Source organism: Orussus abietinus, unplaced genomic scaffold, assembly GCF_000612105.2.
Source record: "Orussus abietinus isolate OABI.00-Male unplaced genomic scaffold, Oabi_2.0 scaffold362, whole genome shotgun sequence".
Taxonomy (NCBI): Eukaryota; Metazoa; Arthropoda; class Insecta; order Hymenoptera; family Orussidae; genus Orussus; species Orussus abietinus.
In genome coordinates, this window is record NW_019394525.1 from 17,568 (window position 1) to 42,447 (window position 24,880).

General features: G+C 40.6%; 1 protein-coding gene across 2 annotated transcripts in view; it reads left to right on the top strand.

The window, feature by feature from the left end:
• LOC105702533 (unconventional myosin-Va) overlaps positions 1–18,526 on the top strand; it is a 35,674-nt gene extending 17,148 nt beyond the window's left edge. Inside the window, exons 2-20 of one of the 2 annotated variants that reach the window (XM_012430171.1) lie at positions 664–1,088; positions 2,305–2,605; positions 3,408–3,734; positions 4,474–4,962; positions 5,763–5,969; positions 6,046–6,165; positions 6,336–7,253; positions 8,020–8,211; positions 8,277–8,639; positions 9,041–9,340; positions 10,352–10,457; positions 10,799–10,985; positions 11,267–11,465; positions 12,367–12,460; positions 12,584–12,637; positions 12,759–12,929; positions 13,628–14,303; positions 15,114–15,396; positions 15,776–18,526. In XM_012430171.1, coding sequence (XP_012285594.1) covers positions 664–1,088; positions 2,305–2,605; positions 3,408–3,734; positions 4,474–4,962; positions 5,763–5,969; positions 6,046–6,165; positions 6,336–7,253; positions 8,020–8,211; positions 8,277–8,639; positions 9,041–9,340; positions 10,352–10,457; positions 10,799–10,985; positions 11,267–11,465; positions 12,367–12,460; positions 12,584–12,637; positions 12,759–12,929; positions 13,628–14,303; positions 15,114–15,396; positions 15,776–15,895 — 5,532 coding nt within the window. In that variant the 3' untranslated portion in view covers positions 15,896–18,526. The remainder of the gene's footprint in view (positions 1–663; positions 1,089–2,304; positions 2,606–3,407; positions 3,735–4,473; positions 4,963–5,762; positions 5,970–6,045; positions 6,166–6,335; positions 7,254–8,019; positions 8,212–8,276; positions 8,640–9,040; positions 9,341–10,351; positions 10,458–10,798; positions 10,986–11,266; positions 11,466–12,366; positions 12,461–12,583; positions 12,638–12,758; positions 12,930–13,627; positions 14,304–15,113; positions 15,397–15,775) is intronic. The other variant, XM_012430172.1, reaches the window with a different exon arrangement.
• Positions 18,527–24,880: the final 6,354 nt, after the last annotated feature.

A 24,880-nucleotide genomic window follows, 5' to 3' on the forward strand; every position in this document is an offset into this window, starting at 1 on the left:
CTAATAAATATAAGAAACTTTTGAGGAGTAGTAATGTTATATGCAATGAGTACTATATATCTATATGTATGTAAAAGTCAAGTACCACTTATTCATTGATTAATTCAACATCGTCCAGCTCATACCGCTGGGCATAGAAACGTGAAATTTGGGGGTTATGTTCCTTTTGTAACATAGATGTTCACTAAGAAGGGATTTTTTCGAAAATGAACCCCTGAGAGGATGAAAAGGGGTAAAATGCGTTTTTACATATTTCTTAATATATCTCAAGCTTTCTGAGATATCGATTTGGTTTTTACCTAAAAAAAGATACACGGACAAATGTTTAAAAACAAATTGAGGATTTCGCCTTAACCAACCCTTCAGGGAGGGAAAAGGGGTAAAATGTGTTTTTACAAATTTCTTAATATATCTCAAGCTCGCTGATACATCGACTTGGTTTCTACCTATAAAAAGAAACACAGATAAATGTTTAAAAACCAATTGAGCATTTTACCCTAACCAATCCTTCAGGGAGGGAAAAGGGGTAAAATGTGTTTTTACAAATTTCTGCTTGTACAATATATACCGCGAGCAAAGCCGTGACGAGGCATGCTAGTTACGGTATTATTATATTATATTATTGACAGGTATATATTAATGCCTATTTTTTATTCCATTTAGGGTAGCCGAGTATGGGTGCCGCATCGGGAGAAGGTCTGGGAAGGAGCGGTGCTCCTGGAGGACTACAAGCTAAATCGGAACACCGTCAGGGTGCAAACAGAGGACACGAATCAGACCAGAACTTTAGTGATCAAGTCCGACCAGGACCTACCTCCCTTAAGGAATCCGGACATCCTCCTCGGGGAGAATAACCTTACGTCGCTGTCCTTTTTGCACGAGCCCGCGGTTCTCTACAATCTCCAGATCCGGTTTCAGCGGCACTGCATTTATACTTACTGCGGAATCGTCCTTGTCGCGTTCAATCCGTACAATGAGCTTCCTATCTATGGAAACGACACGATATGGGCCTATCGGGGCCAGGCGATGGGCGATCTGGAGCCGCACATTTTCGCGGTCGCCGAGGAGGCCTATACTAAATTGGAGAGGTAAGCAAGTCCAGGAATATATCGTTGGATAAATAATATTTGTAGTGTAGGACCGCACCGTTGAAAATATCTGTTCGAAATGTAATTTTTGGAATAGATGTACTTGTATTACGTGGGGCAAAATGTCCTATAATATTTGATTAAAGTATGTGATTTTCAACATATTTTCGCGGTCGCGACAGAAGCTTGCATTAAATTGGAGAGGTCAGGAAGTGCAGGAATAAATCGTTGAAGAAGTAGTGTAGAACTACACCGATGAAAATATCTGTTCGAAATGTAATTTTTGGAATAGATGTACTTGTATTACGTGGGGCAAAATGTCCTATAATATTTGATTAAAGTATGTGATTTTCAACATATTTTCGCGGTCGCGACAGAAGCTTGCATTAAATTGGAGAGGTCAGGAAGTGCAGGAATAAATCGTTGAAGAAGTAGTGTAGAACTACACCGATGAAAATATCTGTTCGAAATGTAATTTTTGGAATGTAGTTGTATTACGTGGGGCAAAATGTCCTATAATATTTGATTAAAGTATGTGATTTTCAACATATTTTCGCGGTCGCCGCAGAAGCCTGCATTAAATTCGAGAGGTCAGGAAGTGCAGGAATAAATTGTTGGGAAAAAATATTTATAACGTGGAACTACATCCATGAAAATATCCGTTCAAAATGTAATTTTTGGAATGTACTAGTATTACGTGGGACAAAATGTACCGTAACATTTGGTAAAACCATCTAATTTTCAACATTATTCGCTGCCGTCGAGGAACACTAAATTGGGAACTTACATAGTTTCTGATTTTGGTATATGTACGCTTGATTTTGGAAAAAAAAAATCGCTCTTGTTTACCCTCTATTCTCAATAGTAATGATACCTGCGAGTATAGGCAATTTTCATCTTGAGTGAAAAGCGTATAAAAGACATGTAATGAAATTGAGACGATGAACGATGCATGAAATGTGATAGGTCATAAATCATAATTAAAATTTCATTTGATCTTTCGTTCTGTACCAACTGAGGTGTTCGCAAGTTCTCTCTTTGTGATGTATATTTTCGGAGAAGATGAAGAAGGAACTTGAGGATTTAAAGATTATTTTTCTTTTCAAGGCTGATGAGTGACGATTATTGTTAATTTAATGTCTAAGATGCCAAATTTCGTACCACGTTAAGTGCCTCTTTTAATATTACCTTTTTTTTCTTTTTTCTTTTTTCGTAGAGAAGGCCACGATCAGTCCATCATCGTCTCCGGAGAGTCCGGGGCCGGCAAAACCGTATCGGCAAAATATGCAATGCGATATTTTGCTACGGTGGGCGGCTCGTCGACGGAAACGCAAGTCGAGAAGAAGGTCCTCGCCTCATCTCCGGTCATGGAGGCCATAGGAAACGCCAAAACGACCAGAAACGACAATTCATCCCGATTCGGAAAGTTTATAGAGATCCAGTTCAACGAGCACTACAAGATCACCGGGGCAAGCATGAGAACCTACTTGTTGGAAAAGTCAAGAGTAGTTTTCCAGGTGAGCGTAATCAAAATGACGTCTATTAAGGTGATATGAAAGAGTCAGGCTATATATATCTAAGATGTCAAATCGTTGGGGAAAGTATTCTCCGAATAGGGTCGACTGATTCGTTTCAAATTTGACCACATAGATATGGAGTCCCTAAAGTAGGTCCTGAAACTCAAGAAATTTCATTTTTCATCTAAAATTTATTTACTGATCATGGACTACAACTAACGTGGCGTGGCCCGTGAACGTTTTCGCTGTTTACTCTTCTTGGAGGCCTAGAATCGAAAATGATGAGTTTCAAGACCTAGCTCGAACAATTTAGAATACCATAGAAATGGAATAGAGTCCGATGGGAAAATATGGACAATGCTTTCACCAACGGTTGCAAGCGAATGCTGGCTTGTCTCGGGGGGTAACGCTTATTTTTAGAGCAAAAATTTAGTTGCAGCTAAACGTCACAGATGGCGACGTTGGTCCTAAACAGTCGTTAGAATAATGAATTCCCGGGATTTCGACGGTTTTACGTCGATCTTTTCATCATTACTTTGCTGAAATGACACATGGAACGCTTCATTTTGTATAATTATCAACGTGGACCGTAAAAGACTTCACCATAAACATAAATGTCGGTAACGGGACGCGCCAGTTTATGTTACCCCTTGAGTATTCAAAATGACGTTACCACCAAGAAGGGTACAGATGAATTTTAATTTATTGACCTGAATTAAATTTCCCAGCGCCTTTCATATCACCTTAACCAGTATTTTTCAACTGGTTCTATAATTGCTGACATGGTTCATGTTGAGCGTAGGCAAACCAGGAAAGGAATTACCACATTTTCTATCAGATGTGCGCATCCTCGAAGAAGCTGCCGCATTTGCACCTGACACGACAGGAAACGTTCCATTACCTGAACCAAGGAAACGATCCCAAGATCAGCGGAGTGAACGACGAAGCCTGCTTCGATGACACGGTCACGGCGCTCAATTTACTAGGCTTCTCCCCTAGGCAACAGGATGATCTTTTGCGAATTTTGGCCGCCATTTTGCATCTAGGGAATGTTAACATTGTGCCAAACACCGATGCCCAGGGTGAGCAGGGCACGGTGTCCGATGATACCGAGGGCTGTTACATCGCGGTAAGCGTTTACGACAATTGTTCAAATTAATTGCATTTAAATATCCCGAAAAATTTTTTGTTGAATTAGAGAACATCTCAGTAGACGCTTTCGAAGATCCTGCTTTATCCCTTAAACGAACATCAATGTCATATAATAAATTAGCACTTTGCATGTGTAATCTTTTTCTATATCACACATTCACGTAGGTAGTTGCGATTAACAATAGACGGAATAAAAAATAATGGAATCGGGCTTTTGAAGAGTTACATTTATATTTTTTGTATACGTTTATGATTCGACGACATTGGGTCAAAGTGATTCAGTATTCGTTAAAGGGTTAATTATTTCTGTTAACATTATCCGCCGAAATTTGTGTTTCAGTTAAAGAACAGTTCCTCTAGTTTGTCGATGGGCTATTGTTCGATAAGAGTAATTGTTATGTATTTAAACAAATAGTGAACGGTATAGGAGAAAATATGGGGTAAAATGTTTTTTGTTTCTTAATATATCTTAAGCTTTTCAATTTCTTAAGCAATTTCTTAATATATCTCAAGCTCGCTGATACATCGACTTGGTTTCNCGAACACGTAAGGGCATTTGTCGAAAGGGTAATTAAGAATAATTAACCGTCTTTAGTAATAATTAATAACATTGAATATCCTTCTTGAACTTGCGAAGAGGTTTCATTTCTGATACGCGTGGCGGTCCTGTTGTTTAACTTCTGTGCCAGGGAAATAATTGTTATATATTTTAATAGACGTCCGACAAACATTTACTGATCATCGCCGAGTTGCTGGGGATAGACGTGAACGCCATGCGAAAATGGCTGTGCCACCGGAAGATCGTCTCGACAAGGGAGACGTTTCTGAAGTCGATGAGTGCAGAGCAAGCGACAGCTGCCAGAGATGCTCTGGCCAAGCACATCTACGCGGAGCTTTTCAACTGGATAGTGGCGGGTATCAATAACTCCCTTCAGTCCCAGAGCAAGTCGCAGTGCTTCATCGGGGTCCTCGACATCTACGGATTCGAGACTTTCGAGGTCAACTCCTTCGAGCAGTTCTGCATAAATTACGCTAACGAGAAGCTGCAGCAGCAATTCAACCAGCATGTGTTCAAGCTGGAGCAAGAGGAGTACCTTAAGGAAGAGATCGAGTGGACCTTCATCGACTTTTATGATAATCAGCCCTGCATCGACCTGATAGAAACGAGGCTGGGAATATTAGACTTGCTGGACGAGGAGTGCCGAGTAAGATTCTCTTCTTGGAATGAAATATCACCAAAAATGGGAAATATCTCAAGGCCTTAAGATGAAGTGAAACCCCCTTGAAATCAGTCGATTCGAATACAACACTTTTTCGTAAGGGTATTAGACCAAACTGTCCGAAACTTTGACACATCACTCCTGATCATCTAAGAATTGTCCTGACACATTCAAAATTTGGAGTTTTGGAAAAATTTTTTAAACTTAACTCAGACCAGAACCAAAATGGCGTCGAGCTCTCATATTTCGATGAATATACAATTATCGAAGGCTCTGATATGAGAATCGAAAGGGTCAGGACAATTTTACGACAATTTAGAACATTCTGGTAATCGATAAACTCGCATTTGAACGAGATAAAGGTAAAAAAAGTGTTGTATGCGCTTCTATACTAAAACGATGGGAATACAAGGTCTCGGAGTGAAAATTTAATTGACCTGGAAATCACAGATGGCGCGGGGGGTCCCTCTGCAGTCAATTAGGGCCCCAGAAAGCACGAATCCAGAGGATTTCTGGAGTTTTACTTCGATTTCTTGATATTTATTGTACGAAAACGATAGGTGGAGTATGCCATTTGGTACAATACCCAATCTAATTCGACACAGCTCTCAATATAAAAACGAACGTCGGCAACGTAGAAATTTAGAAAAATCTTCTTTATCAACGTTGATCAAGTTCCTCGACGTGTTTCACTTCACCTTAATAGGATCTTGATTACGTTGCATCTTTGCCTGGATTTTACAACAACGTTTCCGAGGGTATTTATATCTTTGCTTCCATTTCAGATGCCGAAGGGAACCGATTGTTCCTGGGCGGAGAAGCTTTATGCGAAGTGCGGAAAGTCGAAGCATTTTGAGAAACCGAGATTTGGAACCGCTGGATTCATCATTCTCCATTTTGCGGATCGCGTCGAGTACGATGCCACGGGATTCCTGGAGAAAAATCGAGACACCGTCATCGAGGAGCAAATTGACATCCTGAGAGATGGCCATGTAAGAGATAGGCTTTGCATCATTTATCAGGGTTTGAAGACTCTTCAGATAATTCCTCAAGGGTGATTTCTTGCAGAACAAGTTGCTGAAGAGGCTGTTCTGCGACGAGGACCCGAAACTGGCGGTGCCAAACGCTAGGGTCAAGATCTCAGCTCAGAAGTCTACACCCAGTGCCCCCAAACAGAATAAGAAAACGGTAACTGGGGGTCCTTTTCTTTAATAAACTCAGGAACCCCTGTACAATCTACGTCTTCTTAATTAACAAAAGAAAAAGGGCTGGCATCGATTTTCAATAATCCTCCGGGTGTCGCGTGTTATTTTTATCTCGGGTTAAATCGAAGTCATCCACGAGGACAATATTTTCAGGTGGGCTCGCAGTTCCGAGACTCCCTGAACCTTCTGATGGCCACGTTGAACGCGACAACGCCTCATTACGTTCGTTGCATCAAACCGAACGAGACAAAGGAGTCCTTCGAGTACAACCCCGTGATGGCGGTGCAGCAATTGCGAGCTTGCGGAGTCCTGGAGACGATCAGGATCTCGGCTGCGGGATACCCGAGCCAAAGGACCTATCCCGAATTCTTTCAGAGATACCGAAGTCTCTGCAAGTTCAAGGACATCAAGAGGGACGACCTGCGGGAGACATGCCGGCGAATCCTGGCGACCTGCATCAGAGACGAGGACAAATTTAAATTCGGGAAGACGAAGGTGCTCTTCCGGGCTGGCCAGGTGGCCTACCTGGAGAAACTACGAGCAGAGAAACAGCGAGATGCTTGCATAATGATCCAGAAGAGCGTCAGAGGGTTCATATGCAGGATCAGGTACAGGAAGATCCGCAGAGCCATTCTTGGCTTACAGAGGCATGCTAGAGGATACCTCGCCAGGAAGAAGGCGCAGGAAGTACGAAGGCAGAGGGCTGCTGTGAAGATCCAGAGGTATGTCAGAGGCTGGCTGAAGAGGAAGTGGTTCCAACAGGTGAGACACACCGTCCTGGGACTCCAGAAATACGGAAGAGGTGCCATCGCTCGCGCGAAGTTCAGAAGGATGCAGGACGATGCTGCTGCCACTGTTATTCAGAGATACGCGAGGGGATATTTGGTCAGAAAAGCCTGCGAGAAGAAGTTGAGGGACATCGTCATTGTACAGTCTTGTGCCAGGAAGTACTTGGCTAAGAGAGTCTTCAGGAGGCTGAAAGCCGAGGCTAGAAGTGTGGAACACGTCAAGTCGCTCAACAAGGGCCTTGAGAAGAAGATCATCATGCTGCAGCAGAAGATCAATGAGATGGTACGTTAATCGAATTGAATGGAGATATCGAGGCTTTGTTTTCGGTTTATTAATGTTAATGATCATATTAAGGGGGCTCTCACCGGTTGACGCTGTTAAAGCCATCCATTTTTTCATCATGTACAGCAGAAAAATGAAACGCGATATTTAAATACAGTTTAAACGTGTTATTGTCCATACTTTTAGGTATATATTGGTATAAATATTTATCATTTTATATAGAATAATGTTTGAATTATGATGGATTGTAAAGAGCCGTATCTTGGTGTTCATTCTTCGTTTGTCATAAGCATTTAGGCAGAGCAATTTTTTCAGAGTGTTTCGTCTGCTCAGAAATGACCGTTTTCGTTAAATTCCGATAGGATTTAATAATTTAAAAAAGTTATGTTATCAAAGTATGGAAATAGTAGGGAGAAAATCTTAATGGACAACTCAGATTTGGAGTAACTTTGCTGGTACATAGTTGTCGGTGGTCATTTCTATAGCCACATATTCTGTCGACGTCTGTGCAAAATATGAACTATGCGGAAGCAACATTTTTCTCAGATATTTTATGACGATGCATGAAATGTAGCATGGTTTGGAAAATGACTTTGAAGTTTTAGAAGAGTTTCTTTAAGAAAAAAGATTGTATATCCCTAAAAATACGGTTAATAACGGTTTAAATAGTATTTACATGTGTATAATTTTTTTCCTGTACCTGACAGGAATATTTTCACCCCGTCAAGACACGACAGAACGTACTACATTTCTTATTACCCAACAGGCGAAGGAGAATCAGCATCTAAAAGCGGCTCAGCACGAAGTGGGCGAGCTCAAGTCCAAGCTGGAGGTCTTCAAGACCGTAGAGTCGGAGAACAAGAAGCTAAATGGTGCTCTGGCTGAGAAGGAGCGCGAGATGGAGAAAATAAAAGAGGTTGTCCAGAAGGAGAGAGACGAAAAGATGGACATTCTGCAGGTTCGACCTCGAGAATAGCGAATAAAGTGTGGCGACGTTTCCAAGTTTACTTCTTTTACTTGCAGGACAAGGTGAAAACCGCCAAGTCGAAGGAGGAGGAGATGCAGAAGATGCGCGAGGAGAATGAGAAGCTGAAGCGAGACCTCGGAGCAGCCACCGAGAAACTGAAGACGAACCTGAGAGGTGCCGAGGAGAATCTGAAGCACAGATTGGAGCAGGAGAAAGATCTACTTTTGCTTGACCAGGATCAAGACAGAGGCGCTTACCAGAGATTATTAAAGGAATACCACGAGCTGGAGCACCATGCTGAAATGCTCGAACAGAAACTCGCCCAGCACGTTCCTGGGCATTCTCGCTCTCTCAGCAATGCGTCCAGCAACAGCGGGGTTGCTCCCAACACGGAAGTTCCCCAGGACGATCAGAACACCGTAATTCTTTTCTTTCTCCTTAAAGAGTCATTTTTATCCGTTAAAGGTGAAAAGTACAGTGACCTTTTCGCTTTTATCCTATCAAATTAAGGGGATGATAAAGTCGACCGAAAGTACTGCGATCGATTACTTATTGCTTTTGCCTATTTTACAGTGAAATACGAACATGTTCGAGCAAATATTTGGCAAGCGCTTATCAAACTCCGTGATATTACGTATTTTTCTAATTTATTACATTGTAGGTATATCTATTATATTAGAACCTTATCATCTCATCACCCGTGCTAACTGGTCAGTCCGAAATATTGTTTTTCCATATCTATATTGTCGGGTTTTCACGGACTTAAACGGAAGCTTATCGAGATACGTATGTGGCATTTTATGTATTTATATGTTCAAAGGATTTTGGTTACGGTTCGGTGAGATCCACAGCATCCTCGTCGACCGTGTACTCCAGAGTTGAGACCATAGACTGGAGCCAGCAACGTTCCGACAGTCCTCCGGAAGTGGACACCAGGGTTGGAAAATCTCCTTTGGAAGCGAATGGTCCAGCTCAACCACCAGTAGACGTAGGTCTCGTCCTGAAGCTGCAGCAAAAATTGAAAGATCTTGAAAGAGAGAACCACAGGCTCTTCAGGATGGTCGACGAGCTGGAGCGCGACACCTCCGAGGAGGCGTCCAGGACGCAAGATTCATTCAGGGTTTGCAAAATAAAGCTTTCATACTTAAAATTTATACAAACATACGGATCATCCCTTTTATGATTTTCTCCTAGAAACTCGAATAACATTGTTTTATTTTTTAAGGGGATGTGAAAGTGACATCTGAACAGCCAATCGTTCATGACAATTTTCTCTGGACTGGGTGTACCGAATCGTTTTGAAACGATTTTTTAATATGAACTTTATAGTATGAACATTATAATACGAACATTATAATATGAACATTGTAATAAGAACATTATAATGTGAACATTGTAATAAGAACATTATAATATGAACTTTATAATATGGACATCGAGACTACAAGGAAAGCCCTGATACTCTTAAAATTTCAGTTTTTATCAGAAATTTTGAAAATGTCTATAAACAAATGGTTAATACATTTCAATTTCATGAGTATCAGGACCTTCTTTATAGCTTTCATGTCTATATTTTCGTTTGAAACGATTCGGTACACTCAGTACGATGAAAAGTTTCATAAACGAAACCACTTTGACGTCGCTTTCACATCGCCTTAACCAGTTCAGATTAAATTTAATATATAACATATTGACGTCATAACATTTTTTCATGAAAACCAGTATATCATGATGTCATAATTTCTGCTGAAAAGTGTAGATTATTTCGCGTTATTATTATTTAAGTGTATATTATTTTAAGTAAAGGTGCAACGCATTTGGCTTCATAATTTTGATTAAAATGTTTTAACGTGATAATTTTAGACTCGTTCGATTTCTCGTGAAATTCCGATTACGGCGATGTATCGCTAAAAATTGATGTAATATCATGTAAATTTCAAAATGATGTCATTTTTCCAGGAATGATATTATGACGTCAGTATGCTATATTTAAGATTTCATAAAAAGTTGTTTAAAAAGGTTACACGCGTTTAAAGAAAAAAATCTTAAGAAGAATAACTCGGTACAATTTTCGAATTTATTTGTAATACTCAATACATTTGTTTGTAATACTCGATACATGTATTGACAGCTTCAAGAATTGGAAATGGAGAACGAGAAATTGAGGAAAGATTTGGGCTCTCTAAGACAAACGGTCTCCGAAGCAGATTCCACAACTGCTCAACAAACTCTGATGGGTAAGACCTAATCGAAAGACGAATTATGAACTCAAAAAGAAGTTTTTGTTTCCGTGTAAATTTATAAACTTCACCTATTTGTATCATAAGGAAGTATGAAAAAGAGGGTCCTCATCACCAAATTTCATGCTGAATGATAGTATAATAGTGTAAATTTATAGTCTTAACCCATTTGCATCATAACGAAGTATGAAGAGGAGGGTACTTATCACCAAATTTCAGGCTGAATGATAGTGACCAGTAAAATTGAGCATATATATGCGTTCCGGTGATAGTGACTAGGAAAACTGAGCGTATATATATACGCTAATGATGCAAATGAATTAATAACGACTCCACAGGACAATTCGAGGCGCTTCACGAAGAGCTCGCTCGACGTAGAGAAGAGTGCATCCAGCTTCACAGCGTATTGGCCGATCATACCCGAAGAATGAAAAGTTTAGGTTCGAATTACGGAAGGGACGTCGACATCATAAACGAGGACGGGGAGCTGGTGCTGGCCTTCGAAGCCCAGAAGAAGATAAACAGGTAAAACTCGACCCGGCCATGCCTCTTTTCACTCTTTCTCCTATTTCATCGATGTCTAAATACGAAAGTTTGCAAGTAGTCAAAGAATAGCGTGTCTAATCGTCTTCTGTGATTTGTGCATGCCCTTCGTTATACCGTAGACTTAAGACGAAGCGAAAAGCCTCAAGAGAGTGAGTCTATACAGTGGATACCTATTTCGAATCGATACCCCTGAGAGTAGATGGGAAGACTTTCGAAGCATCTAACGAATTAATAACAATTTTCTTTCGTTACCTTTCAAGACAACTGGAAGACGAGCTGCAGTCCAAGGAGAAGGGATGGCGAAGCCAGCGAGACGAGTGGCGTGGAGAGATGGACAGGTTGCAAGAGCAAATCCAAAAGCAAGAGAAACTGCTCTCCTTCAATTTGAACAAATCTCCTCAAACGCAGACCGAAGCGTACATGCAGCACGAGATCACCAGGCTGGCGACGGAGAACTTGGTAATTTTAACATCAATTTAGTAGTTTTTATTTTAAGGTGATATGAAAGAGAAGTACATATCTGAGATACCTGTACATATCTGAGAAGTCAAATCGTTGGGGAAAGTATTTCCTGAATTGGGAGTACCGATTCGTTTCAAAATTTACCACGGGAATATGGAGGCCCTAAAGTAGGTCCCGAAACTCGTGAAATTTCATTTTTCATACAAAATTCATTTATTTATCACGGACTAGAACTAACATGCGTGGCCCGTGCACGTTTTCGATGTTTTACGCTTCTTGGAGGCTTTGAAGTGAAAATGAAGAGTTTCAGGACCTAACTCGAACAATTTAGGATACCGTGGAAATGGAATATCACGGAGTTAGATGGGAAAATGTGGAAAATAATTTTACCAACGATTGCAAGAGAATACTGGCTTGTCTCGGGGGTAATGCGTGTTTAGGGCAAAAATTTAGTTGCAGCTAAACGTCACAGATGGCGACGTTGGTCCTAAATAATCGTTAGAATAATTAATTCACGGAATTTCAACAGTTTTACGTCGATCTCTTCGTCATTACTTTACCGAAATGACACATGGAACGCTTCAGTTCGTATAATTCTCAACGTGGACTGTAAAAGACTTCAACATAAATATAAACGTCGGTAACGGGACGCGCCAGCTTATGTTACCACTTGAATATTCAAAATGACATTACCGCCAAAACGGGTATAGCTGAATTTTGTTTTATCGACATCGATTAAATTTCTCAGCGCCTTTCATATCATCTTAACGTCATGGAACTTAGGAAATTAAGGTGTTTGTCCCTGAATCATTTAGAGATAGCTCCGGTAGGCTCATCCTACTAGATAACCCTCTGTATAATTGTGAATGTAAACTAATGGATCTATTTTATAATACAGGATCTGCAGGAGAAGTACGACAAACTGGCCGAGGAATGCCGGAAGCTGAGAAAGCAGTGCAAGGTCCTTGCGAAACGCCTCAGGGATGCTGGCTGTAAGTATTTAAATATTCGTTTTCAAGTTCTACTATATATATATAATAATTAGCCAATCTAATTAAAGCCATAAAAGCTTTCGATAATAAATGTACAAAAATCTTATCCTAACGCTTGCAAAGGCGACGAAGACGATAAGGGAAACAAGACTCGTCCTCACGGCATAAAGAGTGCCGGTGAGTATCGGGTATTCCGTTTATCTGTTCCTTAGGCGAAGGTTCGAAGACCACTACGTTAATTTCAGATTCTTAAAGACAATGTTTTCATTTTGTTCATTTTTCTGTTTCTTCTTTCTAGTGCCAGACAGCGTGGAGTCTGTAAATGACGCCGTGGTCTCCACAACAACGCATTCATCCGGTGAAAGCGGAAGTAACATGCCGGCGATCAGAAAGAAAGAAAGAGACTACGAGGGGATGTTCGAGTTCCGAGCGGAGGACATCGGCGTGATAATTCGACACCTCGTGATAGGTAGTTACCAATTTCTCACAAGGAAGGAACCTGAGGTGTCCCCCTCCGATTTTGTTCATTTTTAAATATGTTATAGAGGACTAAAATCTAAGGGACCCGTGTTTTTTTTTATCGACGGATAAACACTTTTAGGGGGTGAAATTAGGCTTCAAGGTTGGCCATGCAAGGGGGTGAATTGGCTGTTTCATATAGAAGCACTCGACCGATTTTCATGAAACAACCGTCAAAATGTAGGGAATGAAGAATTATGAAACATGCATTTGGAATTTTTCGAAAAAATTCATTTTTAAGGGGTGAGCCACTCCTTTGAATACTTCTTTTACTCCTTACGCGAGCAGTAATTGCTCTATCCAAATGAAACTTGGTTAATTTATAGACCAGAACAATCCAAAAATAGTTTCATTAGGATAGAACTATTACTGCTCGCGTAAGGGGTAAAAGAAGTATTCAAAGGGGTGGCTCACCCCTTAAAAATGAATTTTTTCGACAAATTCCAAATGCATATTTCGTAATTCTTCATTCCCTACATTTTCCCTACATTCCCTACATTTTTTAGTGGATTTCGTGAAAGAATTATGCAGAGAAATTAATAATGATTCTTTTTAACTCAGGAAATTTCACTAGCACCGTGTCACGCGGCGATGTTCTTTTAACCCAGTTTTGAGGATCTTTTGAATCGCTATTTTGCGTCCTTTCAGATCTGAAGCCCAGAGTGGCGGTGACCTTGCTGCCTGGTCTCCCAGCCTACATCCTCTTCATGTGCATAAGACACACCGACTGCATAAACGACGACGAGAAGGTACGCTCCCTTCTGACGGAGTACCTGAATGCGGTGAAGCGCGTTATGAAGAAGCGCGAGGACTTCGAGTCGAGAGTTCTGTGGCTGAGCAACAACCTGAGATTGTTGCACACCATGAAGCAGTACTCCGGGGACAAGCCCTTCCAGATAGAGAACACCCCTCGGCAGAACGATCAGTGTCTGCGTAACTTCGACCTCAGCGAGTATCGGACCGTCCTCAGTAACGTGGCCCTGTGGATCTTCAACAACATCGTGACCAACCTGAAGGAGCGCATCCAGGCGTTGACGGTGCCTGCCTTGTTGGAGCACGAGGCGATCTCTGGATTGAACTCGAACAAGCCAGGTCGACCTCGCTCCTCGTCGATGGGAGAGGAGCCGGACTCCACCCAGCAGAAGCTGGACAAGCTCCTCGACGAGCTCAGCTCGGTGCATAAGATCCTACAGTACCACGGGGTGGACCCGGAGATCATCGTGCAGCTCTTCAAGCAGCTCTTCTACTTCATGTGCGCGAGCGCCCTGAATAACCTGTTGCTGAGGAACGAGCTGTGCCACTGGACCAAGGGCATGCAGATCAGGTGAGGCCTCTTCTGGACCTAGGGTACACTGGACGAAATAATGTACTTTCTAGGAGAAATTAATCGCAGCAACCTAAATGTGTTTCGCTATACAAATTTCTCCGGGAAGATTGATTTTGTATGAAAAATGTACCTTCTAGGAGATATTAAGATGAAGTGAAACCCCCTTCAAATCAGTCGATTCGAATACAACACTTTTTCTTAAGGGTACTAGACCAAACTGTCCGAAACTTTGACACATGACTCGTGATCATCTAAGAATTGTCCTGACACGATAAACTCGCATTTGAATGGGATAAGGGCAAAAAAAGTGTTGTATGCGCTTCTATGCTAAAAAGATGGTAATACGAGGTCTCGGAGTGAACATTTAATTGACCTGGAAATCACAGATGGCGCAGGGGGTCCCTCTGCAGTCAATTAGGGCCCCAGAAAGCACGAATCCAGAGGATTTCTGGAGTTTTACTTCGATTTGTTGATATTTATTGTACGAAAACGATAGGTGGAGTATGCCATTTGGTACAATACCCAATCTAATTCGACCCAGCTGTCAATATAAAAACGAACGTCAGCAACGTAGGTATTTAAAAAAAATTTTCTTCATCGACGTCGATCAAGTTCCTTGACGTGTTTCACTTCACCTTAATCCCAGCAAGCCGGACGTTTTTTGCTATACAAATTTGTCCAATTAAGACCCTTGGGAGTCAAACGGTTAATAATAGGCAATGATGATCTACTCGACCCAAGGATTTCTTTTCTTTCTTCACTGAGAAGATGAATTATTAATAATGGTCTGTCGTTCTTGCTCTTCAGGTACAACTTGAGCCATCTTGAACAGTGGGCGAGGGACCAGAAGCTCGTAGCAGCCGCGGAAGCTCTGCAGCCCATCATTCAAGCCGCCCAGCTCCTGCAGGCCAGGAAGACGGACGAGGACGTGCAATCCGTCTGTGACATGTGCAATAAGCTCACCGCTAATCAAATTGTGAAAATCCTGAACCTGTACACCCCGGCGGACGACTTCGAGTTAAGGGTCCCGGTTTCGTTCATTAGGCAGGTACAGGTCAAGCTGAACGAGCGAGGGGAGAACAACGACCAGGTAAGAAGGAATCATCTCTTCATCTCTTAATTGCATGATTTGACCCGGTCCAGTTGTATCATCCTTGACCGAGAATAATGTCTTTGCAAAGTTACCGGTTTTCCTTTGAAGAGGACAATCCTATTACGAATACGGTCCCTTTTATCAATGCCGTCTTCCTTGTTCTACTTCAGCCCTTCTCTACACACGCAACTTCTGTGACACTCGTCTAGACATTTTCTATTTTATTCTTAAAAAGAAATTACAAATTAAAGGAGATATGAAAATAGCGTCCGAGGGGTTTATGAAACTTTTGATGTCCGCTAGTGTACCATTGTTTTAACTAGAGAGCTTTATAAAAACAAAAGTATATAAATATTAAATCCTTTTCTTCCCGCAGCTCTTAATGGACCTGAAGTACTCCTACCCGGTGCGGTTCCCATTCAACCCGTCGAACATCCGGCTGGAGGACGTCGAAATCCCCGAGGTGCTCCACCTGCACATGCTCAAGAAGGTCTAGATTGTAAATTTAAGAATCCACGTATTTGCGGGGCCAGTGCTGGGCCAAGTACCACTCCGGATATTATACGTCGCACGACTCTTCAGCTTATCCCACGAAGTATCTATATCGCAAAAATCGTACTTCTAAGTGACTAATCGAGCAGCTTCTTCCAGGTCATGTTATCCGGACTAGACATTGCAAGAAGCCTTGCAACTTGAAATGTAGACTTCTATCGAATCTCCGAGGATCTCTTTGACAGCTAAAAAAATTAATTTCTGCATTTATTAATCACTTAAATACATTCCACTCGTAATAGGGACTTGGAACGTTCTAACTGATTAATTAAGCAGCTACGTTGAGATCAAGTTATCCGGTAGGCACTGCAAAAAGCCTTGCAACTTGAAACTTCTATCGAGTCTCCGAGGATCTCTTTGATAGCTAAAAAAAATTAATCGCTGCATTTATTAGTCACTTAAATGCATTCCACTCGGAGTAGGGACTTGGAACGTTCTAACTGACTAATTAAGCAGCTACGTCGAGATCATGTTACCCGGCAGGCACTGCAAAAAACCTTGCAACTTGAAACGTAGATTTCTATCGAGTCTCGGGGGATCTCTTTGACAGTAAAAAAATTAATTTCTGCATTTATTAGTCACTTAAATGCATTCCACTCGGAGTAGGGACTTGAAACGTTCGAAGTGACTGATTAAGCAACTCCTTCCAGATCATATTGTCTGGTAGGCACTATAAAAAGCCTTGCAACTTGAAACGTAGACTTCTATCGAATCTCAGGGGATCTCCCTGAAAGCTAAAAAGATCAATAGCTGCGTTTATTAGTCACTTAAATGTATTCCACTCGGAGTAGGTACTCAAAACGCGCATTCCAATTGTTCCTTAGACACTTCCGACGTACCGCTTCGACTACGGCCCAGCGTTGGTATTAGTGGGCATTAATTAATCGATGATCGAGTTCGATATTAAATTCCGCTTAGGCCGCTTCGTCGCGATGAGGAAGTGCCGCCGAGGCGTTTTCTACGCGATTTTCGTTATCTCATTTCTCTTCCTATCTTTATTCTTTTTACTCGAGTGATAATTTGTACTTACGGAAACCTAAGTGCGTACTTAAACAGGCGCGCTTCCGCCGTGCCGAGCATTAGAATTTCTAGTAGACCTATGATTTTTCACTTGAGTCTACAAGGCATACAGGCACATATCTTTCTTCGTCAAGCGTCAATTTCCGGGTGTTTTGGCGAAAAGTATGCGAATCTAAATCAGGGATGGGCTAACGTTAAGAGGGCCCCCTCATTAGGTTAAGCTTCGTCTCTATCGAATCGGTATTTATTGGTGCACTAGGTGTCGCAATTAACCAGTTAGAACCACGCCTAATTATTCCCAAGGATAAGGAGTCGCGGTGATCTAACGCGAGCAATAATTGTATAAATATGTATTCAGCGTTAATTATGCCCGTCTCTGATTAAACGGCGTGCTAAAGAGCTTTGTAAAGGACCCTCTTTACCGAGTGAGCTTACCGACATTACAGTTTCTTCTTTGTCCATCAGCCTTGGTGGGACAAAGAGTCGCTTCTTCGCGTAAATACCTGAACCAGGGAGTATGTTTTTCTTCATTATTATAAATCCTCATGAACTAGCGATGTTATTAACAAATTATTTCTTCGATACTACTTGTACCGTCTGGAGGAAAAAACAAGATGGCGAGAGGTGCTTTTAAGGTAACGCTCTTTAGAACGGAAGTATTTTATTACCGCTTGTTTCTTCATCTCCAAAAATCCTGAGAAATTAATCGGATCGGTTAACTCACCCGGTAACGATGGCTTGTAAAGTGCTTCGAGACAGTGTATTAGCTATGGAGCTAGATAAGGAGGACGATAAGGAATCCTTTGGTGGTTTGTAAAAAGGAAAGTAGCCTTAGCGTAGCAATTTAGTTGTACCATACATTGTAGGGTCATTACTTGCCCTCGATTCTCGACGATGCTTCGACAGGCTCTAATTAGCCCTCTGTATAGACGAATGCCGAGTATTTATACATAGCCTTAAAGTTAATCGTTAATGTAAAATCCAACGAGAGAATGTCTAAAGAGTGAAAGAGAGTGCGCAAGAGAATAAAAGAAGAACTCACATCACCTTCCATTTTATATGTATATCATGCGAATATTATATTGAGTAGACTGTATATTTTGTGATACGAGAAAGAAGGAGAAGAGAGATATTATCGAAGAGCCGGGAGAGAAGGAGAGAGATATTGAATTGTGAATTAAGACAGAGGTATATTATACATATATATATATATATATATTATATAAATTGTTATTGCGTTATATCGTTTAAAGAGCGCATGACCGTACCGACTGCAGATAGTGCCATTTTACTATTAGATTCGTAGGTACGTCATAGCTCGATACCTGTTCCTCGTCATTCATCGATGTGCGATTGACCTTTACACGTGTAAGGATGACACACTTGCGCAGTATAGGGCTTTGACTCCTGTGTGTGAGGGCCTTGGGAATGATAACACGGGTGCACACGTTATGTACTTGGGTAAAACGCTTGCCGCGTCACGTAGAACCTGAGACTCTGCATCACTGTACGTCCGAATATTGAGAAATAAAATCTACACATGACGTTTCACTTCCTCGTCTGGTTTACTATCTTCGCGTTAAGGTGATATGAAAGAGTAAGCCTATATCTGAGAAGTCAAATCGCTAGGGAAAGCATTCCCCGAATTGGGGGTGCCGATTAGTTCGACATTTTACCACGGGAACATGGAGGCCCTAAAGTAGGTCCTGAAACTCATGAAATTTCAATTTTAATCAAAAATTTATTTACTTACCGTGGACTAGAACCAACATGCGCGGTCCGTACACGTTTTCGATGTTTTACATTTCTTGGAGGCTTAGAAGCGAAAATGGTGAGTTTGAGGACCTAGCTCGAACGATTTAGAATACCGTGGAATTGGAACATCACGGAGTTAGATGGGAAAATATGGAAAATTCTTTTGCCAACGATTGCAAGAGAATACTGGCTTGTCTCGGGGTTAACACGTGTTTTTAGAGCACAAATTTAGTTCCAGCTAAACGTCACAGATGGCGACGTTGGTTCTAAACAGTCGTTAGAATATGAATTTATGGGATATCGTCAGTTTTACGTCGAACTCTTCGTCATTGCTTTACCGAAATGACATATGGAACGCTTTAGTTCGTATAATTCTCAACATGGACTGTAAAAGACTTCAACATAAATATAAATATCGGTTACGTGACGCGCCAGCTTATGTTACCACTTGGGTATGCAAAATGACGTTATCACCAAAAAGGGTACAGATGAATTTTAATTTATCGACCTCGATTGAATTTCTCAGCGCCTTTCATATCATCTTAAGAGTGTTCAAAGTGACTTCTTTTTTTTTTTTTACAAAACGCGTGGATATTGGACCCTCAACAAAAGTCTATTAGACGCAAAGCAATCCACCGACTGCTTTATGAACATAAAGTGGATATCACATAGCCTGTGTGGGCACAGCTCCATTCCCCGTGGTCCTGGTAATCGCCTACTCAAAGATATACATGGAAATATCTTGTTATGACTGTAATAATCTGCGCACATGGCTTGAAATCGTGTCAATAAAATGGGCATTCTACCCTGAAGCATTATAAGCAAATGAAGAATGTTCTCTTCTCCTATTAAAAAAGAAAAGCACAATTAATAGTACGAATAAATGTCATATTATTACTGGCCATGCTCGTGTAATATATAATAACAATGATGTACCTGTACCATCGCTCATCAATTTTGGAACATTCCAAAGAATGCCTCTTGACTGTACAAGATTGCGACAATACATTCTGCTATTCGCTCGTTTATTTACTAATTTATTTATTTAATTATATCCTAATTTATTAAGCCTTCGAGAGTAGTATCTCAAGTATGCAGTTCGTCTTTGAAGAAATACAGGAAAATTTCCCTGATGTTCTAAGATCTATGAGCGTCATCGTAAGAACAATTACTTCTAAACAGTCGTGCACGTCAGATCCAAATCTGCTATCTTGAATATTTATTTGATTACACCCTAATTTATTAAGCCTTCGAGAGTAGTATCGCAATTATGCAGTTCGTCTTTGAAGAAATTGAGAAAATGTCTCTGAAGTCCTAAAATCTATGAGCGATATAGTAATAACAATTACTTCTACAGAGTCGTGCACGTCAGATTCAAATATGTCATCTTGATTATTTATTTGATTACACCCTAATTTATTAAGCCTTCGAGAGTAGAATCCCAATTATGCAGTTTGTCTTTGAAGAAATTCAGGACAATTTCCCTGACGTTCTAAAATCTATGAGCGATATCGTAATAACAATTATTTCTAAAGAGTCGTGCACGTCAGATCCAAATTGGCCATCTTGAATATTTATTTGATTACACCCTAATTTATTAAGCCTTCGAGAGTAGTATCGCAATTATGCAGTTCGTCTTTGAAGAAATTGAGGAAAATGTCCCTGACGTCCTAAAATCTATGAGCGATATCGCAATAACAATTACTTCTAAAGATTCGTGCGCGTCAGATCCAAATTTGCCATCTTGAATATTATATCATTTAATACGTAACAGTGTGAATAAATTTTTCCCAACCATTGAAACGAACGATTTATACAAAAAAGTCCTTCCGGAAGAATTGTAGAATCACGGTAAATGCGATTTGAATCCACGTTTAAATATGTTAAACATATTAGAAATTGCAAATATAATCAGCGCCGCGTCACGTTCCAATCGTGTCGCTTTGCGAGTGATTAATTCCTAATTAAAAAGAAAACTCATAAGCCGCTATGGATAGCACGTGATAGATAAGCGCAATCCGCGTCAGATAAAGCGATTACAGGCGCATATGTCGCGTAAACCTTCCCCGCGATTATTAACAATTAAACGAGGCGGCATTTTCGGGGGAGACAATACTTCCGGATTTCCTCGGAATTTCTTCCCCTCCGGAAAAGGGAATTTCGACCAAACGCTTACGAGGGGCTCTTAACGCCTCTCGCCTATCGATAATCGCCATTCTCGCCGATTTCAAGAGCAAACAGGTTAGCGGGAAGGATAAGAATCGCTTGGTTAGTCGTAAACGCTCGTAAATTAGACAAGACACCCGGAAGGAAGCTCCCCTTCGACTTATCGTAAGGCCATAAGCGCGACCTTTTATCGTTCTCTGCCTTCTGGAGAAGAGCAGCTCTCTTTTCTAGAAGATCGGCATCTCGCGTTCTTCCTCTTCGACCGATTTGCATCTCTTCCTCTGACGTTAGGAAAAGAAGAGGAAATGAATCTTCTTTTTTTCTGGAGTTCTTCGCGTTTCTTCTCTTCGACCGACTTGCATCTCTTCCTCCGACGTTGGAAAAAGAAGAGAAAAGGAATCTTCTTCTTCCTGGAGTTCTTCGGATAACGGCGAGCCGTGTAATTAAAAAAAAAAAGAATTTATTAAGGTGATACGAAAGCGCGACCTTTTGTCGTTCTCTGCCTTCTGGAGAAGAGCAGCTCTCTTTTCTAGAAGATCGGCATCTAGCGTTTCTCCGACTTGCATTTCTTCCTCCGACGTTGGAAAAAGAAGAGAAAAGGAATCTTCTTTTTCCTGGAGTTCTTCGGATAACGGCGAGCCGTGTAATTTCGAAAAAAAAAAAAGAATTTATTAAGGTGATACGAAAGCGCGACTTTTTATCGTTCTCTGCTTTCTGGAGAAGAGCAGCTCTCTTTTCTAGAAGATCGACATCTAGCGTTTCTCCTACTTGCATCTCTTCCTCCGACGTTGGGAAAAGAAGAGAAAAGGAATCTTCTTTGTCCTGGAGTTTTTCGGATAATGTATACGAAATACAAATATAGGTTCCACTAAACAATTATACATTTTAATAATTAAATTGATATAAAACAGGAAGGGGAAATAACTCGTTCTCCCCTCACGAAAATATATTTATATTTCATACATATGTATACTACATACATGGATTGTGCATTTATTGAATAATGTTATACATACGTATGTAGCACACATATGAAATGCAAATATAGCTTCCACTAAACAATTACACATTTTAATAATTAAATTAATATAGAACAGGAAGGGGAAATAACTCGTTCTCCCCTTAGATTCACAGTTCCACCGCATTTCCCTTTTCCGCCGAGGAAAACCCGGAAAAATCGGGCACCATGGTTTATCTGAATCTGAATCAGCGAGGATTCTCGAGATCAATGTCGGAGACGTTCAAACACGAACATATGGCTCAAGTCGGTTATTTTGCGCACGATTTACCCGCGTATCGCGGTCGTCTGTCAAATGTTCCCTTTGACATTGACTTTACGAGCAATCAATAGAAAAAAAGCTTAACGGGAAAGAAAAATGCAGAATTATTACATAGCCAGATACTTAATCCGCTATCGTCACAACAAATCCACTAATTTCACTAAAACTCGCGTAGAAGAAATATTTTTTAAACTTCGACAATTCTCAAAATAAATGCAATTACGCAAATATATATCCTCGGAGTATTTTAATTTATCCAGCTTTCCTCGTTAGATCGTTCACAATTAAATGAATAGAACCGCGACTTAATAGGCCACAAATAATCCACCCTAATTTCACTAAAACACGCGTAGAACAAATATTTTTAAACCTCGACAATTCTCAAAATAAATGCAATTACGCAAGTATATACCCTCGGAGTATTTTAATTTATCCAGCTTTCCTCGTTAGATCGTTCACAATTAAATGAATAGAACCGCGACTTAATAGGCCACAAATAATCCACCCTAATTTCACTAAAACTCGCGTAGAAGAAATATTTTTTAAACCTCCACAATTCTCAAAACAAATGCAATTACGCAAATATATACCCTCGGAGTATTGTAATTTATCCAGCTTTCCTCGTTAGATCGTTCATAATTAAATGAATAGAACCGCGTCTTAATAGGTAATTGTAACATGCACATTATGCATCCCATTTAAATAAAGTATACTCAAGATATACTTTATGATAATTAAAGGTAAACAAGTCGAATGGCCTTATGTGTACTTCGAGAGTATGCACTTACACGCCATGAGACATTTCCCTAGTAGCACAAAATATTTGTCCTATATTTTCTATATATTTAACGAATATCGTACATTTTGTATATATTTAGCAGACATTTGAAATATTTGCAAAACGTTTACTTTAGAATATTATCTCTATAATATTTATATGATATTAGCTCCATGTGTTTTCNAAATATTACAAAAAAATATTTAGAAATTATTCTAATGCTACTAGGGTTCCTTTCTGTTAGGGAGCAAATCTAAAAGAAATTCATGGAAATTCTTTGAAATTCTTTAAAAATTCTTAAAAATCTTTGAAAATCCTTCAAAATTCCTTGAAATTTGAGCTTAAGCAATCCGAGGCGACAAATGGGGAGTCGAAGTTTCGGGGAAATCGAAAATTCTGACAAAGGGGGAGAGGGAAATTCGGAGAGTGATCTGCGCGAGTAAACGCAATCGCGGGATCCTGAGCGCAGCCGGGGGGCGCGTTGGCGGGTGCGACTCTTCGGGTATATATACACCAGGGTGCGTTAGACCAATCGCTTCATCTACACCCCGTGAACGTCCCGAAGAGGTCCTTGGTGTCCTGGATATCGCCTCGAGGCAGTCTCGTGGTTCCTGGGCAATTTTTCCATATACTGCTCTACCTTTTCCGCCGGTTTCATCCCCTGAAAGTTTCGACGCGCCACCTGTAAGTGTTGGAATTCTTCGCCCCCCAAATGTCCTTGCTTCTACTTCCCTTTGTCCTTAAATAAAACGTCGCTTTGCAAGCTTTTCTTTAAAACGTGCCAATGTTTCCTTTATACTGATTTGAAAATTACTTCAAGAACTTCGTACTTGAATGCATTAAATACGTTTCGGTAACTGCGAATCTTCAGACGGAAATCCTTTGACGTTTCTGTAAACGCAAATTTGTATAGAGTACGTATGTTAAACGAGACACTTAAAATATGACTCATCGACGTCTCAAAAAGGTTCTTCTTCTCTTGGATATCGCCTCTAGATAGTCTTATGGTTTTTGCGCATGTTCTTCTGCATTTCTTCCGCCGGTTTCATCCCCTGAAAGTTTCGGCGCATCGCTTATGAGCCTCGAAGTTCTTCTTCCCCTAAAGATCCTTGCATTTATTTCTCCTCCACATCCTGAAACAAAACGTTGCATCGCGAGCTTTTCATTAAAACGTGTCAATAATGAAATGCAATCGTATTGTCTGGAAACTGTCTTGTGGTTCCTGTTCATGTTTTGCTGCACTTCGTTCGCTGGTTTCATTCCCTGAAAATTTCGACGCATCGCTCATAAGTTTTGGAATTCTTCGCCCCCTAAAGGTCCTTGCATTTATTTCTTCTCCACATCCTGAAACAAAACGTTGCATCGCGAGCTTTTCTTTAAAACCTGGCAATATTGAAATGGAATCGTATCGTCTGGAAACTGTCTCATGGTTTTTGCTCATGTTTTGCTGTATTTCTTTCGCCGGTTTCATTCCCTGAAAATTTCGACGCATCGCTCATAAGTCCTTGGAATTCTTCGCCCCCTAAAGGTCCTTGCATTTATTTCACCTCCGCATCTTGAAATAAAACCTTGCATCGCGAGCTTTTCTTTAAAAACCTGCCAATATTGAAATGGAATCGTATCGTCTGGAAATTGTATTATGGTTCCTGTTCATGTTTTGCTGTATTTCTTTCGCCGTTTTCATTCCCTGAAAATTTCGACGCATCGCTCATAAGTCCTTGGAATTCTTCGCCCCCTAAAGGTCCTTGCATATATTTCTCCTCCACATCCTGAAATAAAACATTGCATCGCGAGCTTTTCTTTTAAACGTATCGATGTTTAAACTAATTTGAAAAGCATTTCAAGAGCTTCGTATTTGAATACATTAGAAACATATCGATAGATGTCGACTTTGGACATGTACACTGATAAAAAGCGATGGAAATTTACA